Source organism: Meleagris gallopavo, chromosome 2, assembly GCF_905368555.1.
Source record: "Meleagris gallopavo chromosome 2, MGAL_WU_HG_1.1, whole genome shotgun sequence".
In the NCBI taxonomy this organism is placed as follows: Eukaryota; Metazoa; Chordata; class Aves; order Galliformes; family Phasianidae; genus Meleagris; species Meleagris gallopavo.
Window position 1 is genome coordinate 53,887,839 of NC_139405.1, and position 9,772 is coordinate 53,897,610.

General features: G+C 49.3%; 1 protein-coding gene across 2 annotated transcripts; it reads left to right on the forward strand.

Annotated features, from left to right (window-relative positions):
• Positions 1-522: 522 nt before the first annotated feature.
• Positions 523-9,772, forward strand: LOC146544982 (uncharacterized). 2 transcript variants are annotated; one of them, XR_014881384.1, is made up of 2 exons: positions 523-790; positions 4,374-7,650. XR_014881384.1 is itself a non-coding variant. In XM_085217209.1 (2 exons), the coding sequence occupies exons 1-2, from the start codon at positions 751-753 to the stop codon at positions 8,933-8,935; spliced, it is 987 nt and encodes a 328-aa protein (XP_085073335.1). In that variant the 5' UTR covers positions 523-750; the 3' UTR covers positions 8,936-9,772. The 2 variants fall into 2 exon arrangements, 1 of the variants encoding a protein (XP_085073335.1); XM_085217209.1 differs by lacking the exon at positions 4,374-7,650 and adding an exon at positions 7,989-9,772.

Consider the following 9,772-nt stretch of genomic DNA (forward strand, 5'->3'; position numbering starts at 1 on the left):
GCATGCAGGTTGAGGACAGAAGCAAGAAAAAATGTGAGTTAGAAATGCAGAAATGCTTATATATGAATAATGGAATTCAATGGAAGATAAAGTGGAAAGGGAAGACAGATGCAGTTTACTTGGTTATGTGAAAGGCTGTAGCATTCTCATTAATAGTCTTAGTCTTTGTCACATGAGAAGTTACAGTGGTCACTGCATGTGGTCCCAGTCTGACACCTGGTCCTGGCACCTAGGCTTTCATCCGTACCTGTTCCACCCATCTCCCTGCCTACTTCAGAGATTATCTACCTGCATTCAGAGATGTCTTCTTTGTACTCTCCAGGCCTTGCAGAAGGAGCCAAGGACCTTATGGATGTGGGCACCCCTTCTCTCAGCTTAAATCTGGTGCTAGTCTGCATTGGCCTTGAGTCCTGAGCATGCTCAGTACAGGCAATCCCTGGGGAACTGAGATGTGAAAATCCTGTGAATTTCTTCCTGAAGGCATGTGATCTGAAATTTCTCCAAAAGCTTCTGTAACTTGACCAAATTTGGGCAAATTGTTCCCAAAGCAGCAAAACTCACTTCTCTGACTGAAAGCCAGTAGATATGAAGCCCTGCTGAAACATGTTGGGGCACTGCAGCTTTTCCAAAATAAGACATCTGCCAAAATTCTAGGTTAAACAGCATTCATTGCTCAAACTCATTCTTGGAAATGGTTTCTGCTGCAGTTTTCTCCTTGCTCCTAACTCATCTCAAAGCTATCACGTAGGCATGAAAAGACCAGACCTGAAAGCTGGAAGTTTTGCGTCAGGTAGGACTGATTTTTGCAGATGTCTTCCCATACCGCTTTATAGCTGCACTATGCTTCTGAATGCCAGAAGTCTCTCCTCCTTCCCATCAGGGCTCTCTCCCACTGCATCTCTTCCTTCCCAAACCTGCACCCCAGAGTGCACACAATTATTGGGTTTCTACATGAAGGCACATAGAAAAGGCACAGGCCTTGCTGGCTCCGCAACAACGGGAGCACCAACAGATTTTTGTGAGCCTCCTGTTGAGCACAAAGGGGATCTGTACATGTTCCTGATGTAAAATTTCTTGGGTTACCCAGTGCACCAATGATGATCTTTGCTTCTGTCTCTCATCCTATGCTCACACCCACATGGCATGTAGGAACTACTCATCCCAGGCTGTAAAGTCAAGGAGAAGGCTGCTGCATATGTGTGTGCCATTAACAGGGTATCAGCAGATAATGCCAGGAGACCTATATCAATTATACTGGAAAGCAGAAGAAATGTTCTTTTCTCCCCTTCTTCATTAATGGGAAATGCCACTTGCAGCCACTCTGGAGGAATGTGGAGAAGGGAAGGCTGTTTGTGTTACCCTCTAAGAAATTACATGGTGGTGGTGACAGCCTGGTCTAGGGGACCAAGAGTCTGCTCAGAAGGGGAGAAAACATCACCTCTCCCCCAATGGCAAAGAGCATAGAGGCTCCCACATTTGGGGTGGTGCATCAGCCAGGTGCCTGAAAGAAGATGCTATCAGTAACCTTCCATCTTGTCTGCTGCAGGGGTGGGAGCATGGTAGCTGAGCAGGGCGTGTGTGGTTGAGGATGAAATAAACATAAAATAAACACCTTTATTTACATGCTGAGGAGGCCAAGGTGCCTGAGGCTTGGGGAATTGGCACTGCTTGGGTGAGGAATGAGAGCCAGTCCTGGTTCCATTACAGGGCAGCCCAGCTGCTGGCCTCTCACTTCATAGTGTGCATGCCTTTCTCTTCAGCTCCTGTCCCTGTATGTGCCTGCTCTGCTCTACAGAGTGGTGAGGGGAGGGCACCAAGGCCTTGCCTCCTCACATGGCCTGGTATCCATGGGCAGATGTGGGGGCAGCAGGAATGGGCTTTATGGCAGAGAGGCCCCAAAGCTGGGACCATTTGTACATCTTCTCATATCTTCATTTTTCTCTGAAATGTTCTGAGAAGCACCTCAGTTTGGCACCAATCTGTGCAGAACCCAGCTAAGGGGTTTGCAGCTGGCACTATAGAAAAACTGTGAAAACATGGCTTTTTTTCCTACAAAAGAGCTGCTGAGGATGCTTGTATATGAGGGGGATGACTGTATATCTCACTCTGGGCTGCCCAGGCCTCCAGAGACCCTGTGTGGCAGCGCAGAGCATCGCAGGCTGTGCCTTGATTTACTCTACAATTCAGAGCCCAGAACAAAAAACTGCTGCCTTGGGAACATCCCTCCTGTCCTGCCCTGGCCTGGCAGCCCAGCCAGCTCAACTGATCATGGGTTGATGTTTCAGGTGTCAGACATCATCTCCAGTTCTGGGCATCTGCATTTGCACAGCAATAGTCGCAGTCCCTTTGCACATGGAAGGGAATTAAATTAGCAGAAAGCAGAGGGATGAGGGATACGTGAAAGCCTGAACATTTGTTCATCAAGGCCTCCTATCTCCTTACATAGATTAGAGGTGCAAAGGCTATTCACCGCTGTTCCCTAGCAGAGTAACAACCAAAGCACAGCCCTGCTCATCTTCGCTGTTAACTTTCCACATGGTTTTTCTCTGCCATACTAAGAAGAGCTGAAGGAGATGAGAAAGAAAGCTGGAGGGCAAGGAGGGTTGGAAAGCAGATGTGGGACAAGAGGAGCTCCGGGAAGCCCCTGAAGAAGCACCTGGGAAGTGGGTTGAGGGGAGGTGGGAGGGAGGGAGCCCCATGTCCACCCCCGTGTGGGCGATGGGAGGATCGCTCAGGATGTGGCCACCACAGTCTTGCCCAGGGCTCTGAGAGGCAGAACTGTCTGTTTTGCTGAGGCCACACTGTTTTGTTACCGAGACAGCTTTCCTTCGTGCAAGGCACTTGGTCACCAGTGGGCCATCATACCCTGGTGGCTCCTACTGCAGGCTCCTACTGTTTGGGAAATCTCACAGCTATACAGATTGGCAGGAAAAATTGAGTTCCCAGCTCTTGGGCAGCTCGGAAACACCACAGGATTTTGATCTGGGACACAGCAAAGGCTAAGTTGACCTGGCTTTGCCTTCCCAAGCAGCCGATCTGTCGGAATGAACTGGAAAGCCCATGTGCATGGTTCTCCCCTTTGGCCTGCACACACAGGCCTGCTCCCGTGTGAAGCGGGATAGGGGGAGGTAGAAACACAGTGGTGATTTCCCCTGGTTCTGTTTGTGATTCCAGCTGTGCTTACTTCCCTTTCTGACGGTTGGAGGGAACTGTGACTTATTTGTTCTGTCAAGAACACGTTGTTCCTCTTCCTACTTCACCTGTCATTGGATTGCTATGGGGTAATGCTTTAAACATTGCTGGAACAAAGGGGACACCTTAATTTAAGTGTAAAAGAATGCTTTCTTTCTACCTAACAAGTGATAGCTAGCTAGTAGAATCATTTATTTGCACCTCCCAGCTGTGTGAATCATGATTATTCATCTGAGAAGGAAACTTTGATCTCTCTGCATGTACTTACCAGTTCTTTAACTGATACGCTCCAGCGTGGACTCACGCTGAAATAACTTAACTTCCTTCAGCTCCTGCAATCACGATTCCAAATTCCTAAAAATATTGCTCTCCTGCTGGCAAGAAACCTTTGCTTCGGTTGCCTTTTCTCTGGAGAAGAAAACACGTTCTGTAGCACAGGCAGAAAGAGTTTTGCTCAGGGACAGACTGATCCCAGCTGTAACAGGATATATCTGGGATCTGGTAGTGAAATACCATTGTTAGGTATCAGAGGATCACCCTGCTCAGCTGCCCATGAAATCAGGATGTCTTTAAGGACAGCAAGAATGAGGACTTTTTTTTTTTTTTTTTTAAGGACTATATCAAGTGCCTTCAAAAATAGAAACTTTGCATCAAAGCCCATCATGCCTTGCCACATGTTTCCTCTTACACCCTTTTGTGCCCTCTTTTGTTTTGTGCCTTGGGTCTTTTAGTGTTTTTTAATGTTTTTCTTCAGTAGAAAATCACTCTTTTGCTTATATTTAAAAAAAAAAAATGGGGAAAAAAAAATGAGAACATATGACTGGCAGTTTTTCTGAGTCTGATGCACTGCAACAGTCCAGCACTACCCCATCCCCATGAATACCAGGGCTGGAGCTACATTTTTCCCACATGACCAGGTGCAGCTCCCAAGCTCCCTGTAGCAGCAATCCCTCAGACCCTTTCAGTTCTGGGATCTGGATGTCACCTCCCGGCTTCACAGTTTGGATACTTCCCTCCTCCCCACCACCTCCACAGCAGCACTGGCAGCATTCCCCCTGCACTTCTCCATCACCAGGTAGGAGCTGCATCTTTGGCACAGTAGGGAATATGCCCAGCCCGGGGGCAGACACCCAAGCCTGGCAAGCTCACTGCAGCCTCTTTGTGATTTCCCTGTGCCATAGGACTGTGCTCTTCACTGCTGCCCAGAGTGGGCGCTCAGCCACCACCCTGCTGTCCCACAGGGGGCAAGAAGTGTTCCTGGTGGCACTCCAGTGCCATGAAGGACTTGAATCATCCTTACAGATGAGGGACCACGCTTGGCCAATGGGCTGCAGAATGTGGGATATGGCTATGAAGGGCTACTAGCTGGGAAGGACTGGACAAAGGAAAACTCAGAGCAGGACAGAGAGACTAAGAAGCAACCAGGAGGCCCACAGGAAATGCTCGGAGAGGGAAAGAAAATGAAAAAAAGGAAGAGATGAACAACACAGAAATCATTTAAAGACACAGAGGCTTGGTGTGTTTCACTATAAAGAATGACATTCAAAGAATTTCCTGAGGCACATTTCAGCACCAGCCAGCACATCTTTCAGGCAGCACTTCCATTGCCCTTGCAGCAGGCGCAGGAGTGAAGCTGGCAGGGACTCCTACCCCATCCCTGCTGTTTTGTCACTCACAGCATGCCTCTGTCACACCCAGCAGACAGCAGTGCCAGTGTAAGCACACTCATGGCCACAGTGGAAGACGCTGATGAAGATCACAGTGCTGCCTCTGCTCTCTGGACCCAGCCTATTGGCCTCAGTTTTTCCTCTGGAGAAACTGAAGCATAAGTGGTGAAATGTTTTTCTCGAGGTCAGCCAGGAAGGCAAAGACAGAACTGAGAGCAGAGCCCTGGTGCTGAGTCCCCTCTCTGTGTGAAGGGTAAAAACAGAGCCAAAGCTCTGCATGTGGCTGCATTAATCTCTAGCGTTCGTACTCACGTAGCTGGAGGTGCTCACTACTTGCAGTGCCAGGGCCTTCATTTGAAACATTTGCTTCACATCACCATTCCAAGCCAAAGGAAACATTCCTGCATTTTGTCACTGTGTCATAGCCCAGACCTCTATGTTACTAATACTCAACAAATCCCGATCTAAGTTGACCTGTTTACAGTAACATTCTTTACTGACAGCTCCTGCTTTTCCCAAGCTAGCACCCCCCTGAGAAATAAAAGAAAAAAAAGTACAACAACAAAAGCACCAAAACACAAAAAAGCACCGTAATCATCATTATTATTATTATTTAGCATGAATATGTCATGAGGACTTCCCCTTCAGCTACCCCAAGGAGTCTGCTGGCACCTGGTTGGGGATCTGAAGATTATTTACATTCCAGAGGAATCTGCTGGGAAAGTCCAGGACTCTCAGCGCTTTGAACATCTCACATCTGAGGGGAGGCCATGATTGCTGTAACCTGAGATGGCTCTTTCTGCAGGGTCTAAAGCCCTTGTCCAGTTGCAGATCAGCTCCCTGCAAGTTTGGCTAACTCAGGTTCGTCATAACAACAACAAAACAAAAACGCAGGTGCTGGCCAGGCACGCCTGGCTGAGCTTGTGGGGCTGCATTGCCTGTAGCCCGAACCCTTTAGTCTGCTAGCTGTATCCCACATACTCAACATTGCTACTGTTATTGTGTTGCCTATAGCTGACATGCTCCACAGCCATAATATCAAAGGGAAAGATGTTTTATGGTTCTTCCCCACAATCTTGTTTACAGGACATGTTAACAAAGTGTAGCTGTTTCCTTACAAATACGGCCCCTATAGGGAAACAGGACATACTCCAAGGCAAGCACCTGTGGCTGCAAGTCCCTGGGGAATGCAGTGGATGCTTCATTAATGCTCTCAGCATTCTACACCAGCACTCAGCTGACATTTTTTTGGGTCTGACCCTGGTTCCCACAGCTCTGCAGGGGAGAGGTGGTTGCAGCCAGGGCCATTGCCATATCCAGCAGAAACCTGCACAGCTTGGAGAGCCTCAGGAACTTCTTCCTACGCACAGATTGACACTTGTCTGGATGTCAGCAGACCCAGGATGAGTCCATTAGGAACTACACTTTTCCCATTTTATTTCTGGCTGTGTAACACGAAGAAGGAAGCAGAAATAGGGAAAATGCACAGTTATCAAACATGAGCCTCCGCACATAGTTTAATACAAGTGTCTAAACAACAGCCCATACAGCACCAAAATACATATGCTTGCAGGAGAAGCTGGGTTTGGGAAAAGAAAGAAAAATTAGAAATGCTCTTTACTTTTTAGCTTGCCACAGCTTGTTGGCAGATGGTGGCTTCTTGGTATTCCAGCCTATGCAACAGCATGGCTGGGATGAGCTAAGCTGCCCCTACGGTGCTGGGTGCCAAGCAACAAGAGACACTAGCCATGGGAAGGGCAACTACCATGTTCTCTACAGTGAGGGCTGCAGGCTCTGCGCTGGTGCCTGATCTGTTTCTGGAGTGAGCTTTGACTTGAATCCTGGTGTCTAACATTGCACCTAGACTCAAGGGAGGTCAAATGGCTGTACCCTTACTGAGCCTCAAGGTGCTCAGGTGAAACGGCAAGCCCCTAAACAAGGTCAAGAGAAGCCCAGAGCCCCTTTGCGAGCTTGCTGAATCCTTTCTCCCTGGCTGGGCCTTCCCAGCCTTGTGGGAGATTTGGAAAACAGAATCCTTAAGTTTGCCTCACATCTGAATGTAATACAGTTTCTGCATGGAAGCCTGGAATTAACCCCTCCCAGAGCTGCTGTGGGAGTTAACCACATCAGCTCTCCCTTATCTCTCCACACAGAGTCAGCCAGCCTGCCTCCCAGCATTCTGGGGCTTCACCACTGCCAGCTGCTTTTTCCTAGAAAGCTCAGAACTAAATGTCATGGGCACAGCATAACATGCAGAGCAATACTGGGGATGAGTGCAAGAGATGATGGTGCCAGCTGAGCTGTGTTTAACAGTGCTGTGGCTGTGGCATTTCACAGAATCACAGAATTGTAGGGGTTGGAAGGGACCTCTAGAGATCATCAAGACCAACCCCCCTGCCAAAGCAGGTTCCCTACACCAGGTCGCACAGGTAGGCGTCCAGGCGAGACTTGAATATCTCCAGAGAAGGAGACTCCACAACCTGCCTGGGCAGCCTGTTCCAGTGCTCCGTCACCCTCACCGTGAAGAAGTTCTTACGCACATTTGTGCAAAACTTCCTATGCTGCAGCTTATGTCCGTTTCCCCTCGTCCTGTCTCCACGTACCACTGAAAAGAGACTGGCCTCACCACTATGGCCGCCACACCTCAGATATTTATTAACCTGGATCAGGTCCCCTCTCAGTTGTCTTTTCTCAAGGCTAAACAGACCCAGTTCACTTAGCCTTTCTTCATAGGGGAGATGCTTCAGGCCCTTCACCATCTTTGTGGCCCTCCGCTGGACTCTTTCCAAGAGATCCCTGCTTTTTTTGTACTGGGGAGCCCAGAACTGGACACAGTACTCCAGATGAGGCCTTACCAGGGCAGAGTAGAGGGGGAGGATCACCTCCCTCGACCTGCTGGACACGCTCTTCTTAATGCACCCCAGAATGCCATTGGCCTTTTTGGCCACGAGGGCACACTGCTGGCTCACGGCCAACCTGTCGTCCACCAGGACGCCCAGGTCCCTCTCTGCAGAGCTCCTCTCCAGCAGCTCATCCCCCAGCCTGTATTGGTGCATGCAATTATTCCTCCCTAGGTGTAAGACCCTACACTTGCTTTTGTTGAACCTCATCCGGTTTCTTACTGCCCAGCTCTCCAGCCTGTCCAGGTCTCGCTGAATGGCAGCACAGCCTTCAGGCGTGTCAGCCAATCCTCCCAACTTCGTATCATCAGCAAACTTGCTGAGGGTGGCCACTATTCCCTCATCAAGGTCATTGATGAAGATGTTGAACAAGACCGGACCCAGCACAGACCCCTGGGGGACACCACTGCTTACAGGTCTCCAGCCAGACTCTGCACCACCAACGACGACCCTCTGCGCTCTGCCAGTCAGCCAGTTCTCAACCCACCTCACTGTCCACTCGTCTATCCCACACTTCCTCAGCTTTGTTATAAGGATGTCATGGGAGACAGTATCAAATACCTTTCTAAAATCAAGGTAGACTACATCTACCGCTCTTCCCCCATCCACCCAGCATGTGACAGCATCATAGAAGGCCACCAGGTTGGTCGAGCACGACCTCCCCTTGGTGAACCCATGCTGACTACTCCTGATAACCTCCTTTTCTCCCAGCTGTCTGGAGATGGTATCCAGCACAAGCTGTTCCATCACCTTTCCAGGGACAGAGGTGAGGCTGACAGGCCTGTAATTACCCAGATCTTCCTTCTTGCCCTTTTTGAAGACCGGAGTGACATTGGCTATCCTCCAGCCTTCAGGGACCTCCCCTGTTATCCAAGACCTTTAAAAATGATGGAGAGCAGTTCAGCAATGACCTCCGCCAGCTCCCTCAGCACACGCAGATCAGCACACGTGCATTGCCAGCTCCTGAAGAAACCACAGCCACTCTGCCATGGAATCACAAAATGCTCTGAGCTGGAAGAGACCCACTGGTGCAAATGGCACAAATGGTTCATTATGGTGACCCTTTTGGTGCGCCAAAGGAAACAGGGCAAAGCAGACACAAAAGTGTCCAGTTACTGGATACTAAAGCACAGCCTTTTGCAACAGCTATTATTGGATTTTTTGGAGAAGAGATAACTTCCTCTGGTGCAGGTCCAGGAGAAGACTGATGCCCTCATGTGACTGCTTTCTGATTCCAGCACTTCTCTTCAGCCTCCCTTTAGGCTATGTAGAACTGAGGAGAAAGGATCTGAACCAGAACTTTCCATCCTGCAAAGGCAGGCAACTGCCAAGGGACACAGGTCTGGTCCACACCCAGCTCCAGGACATGAGCACCAAATTCATTCCTTCCCTCCCCACAGACAGATAATTGTGCTTCCCCTTGCCTGGCTCCAACCATTACACCGGCCAGCAAGAGCTCTTGAACCAGCCATGGACCAGAACAGCGGGGAGTGACTGCACACTGACCCTGCGTGCTGGCAAGGACTGGTTCTCTGGTGCTTTCTTGTCAGGGTCCATAGGACTTTATAAGGCTATCTAGCTTGATCCTGCTCTTCCTGAAGGTATAATAATCCTTTTCTTCTTTTTAAGGGACTGGTTGCAGAGGGACTGTTTGCAGCCTTAGGAGTGGTTCTTATCTTTCATTGCCTAAGTGGTTGCCCTACGGTCACAGATATCATCTGCTTACGGCATACCTGGAGACCTGTGCCACCCTGCTGCAGCCACAGGAAGTGTTGCAGCAGACATCAGCCTGCCCAGACATAGCCACACACATGCTGGAAGGGGTGGGAAGGTGGCTATCCCAGTACTGCAGGGCACCATTAAAATCCACACCAGCTCTTGCTGCTTTTGCTCTGGGAAGAGATGTACTTTTATCCTCGGGCAAATCTGTAGCTGTCTCAGAGAGCTGTTTGTTTGGGCTATGGAGTAATGACTTTGAAGGAGAAAATAAAGCATCTTGGACTTCCCCTTTAA

What these genes read in the sequence shown, in the direction of transcription:
- LOC146544982 (XM_085217209.1), top strand. Translation starts at nt 751, where the DNA reads ATGAAAAGACCAGACCTGAAAGCTGGAAGTTTTGCGTCAG. An exon ending in AGCTGGAAGTTTTGCGTCAG is followed by an intron (nt 791 to 7,988) that starts GTAGGACTGATT and finishes CTTACTGCCCAG; the next exon opens with CTCTCCAGCCTGTCCAGGTC.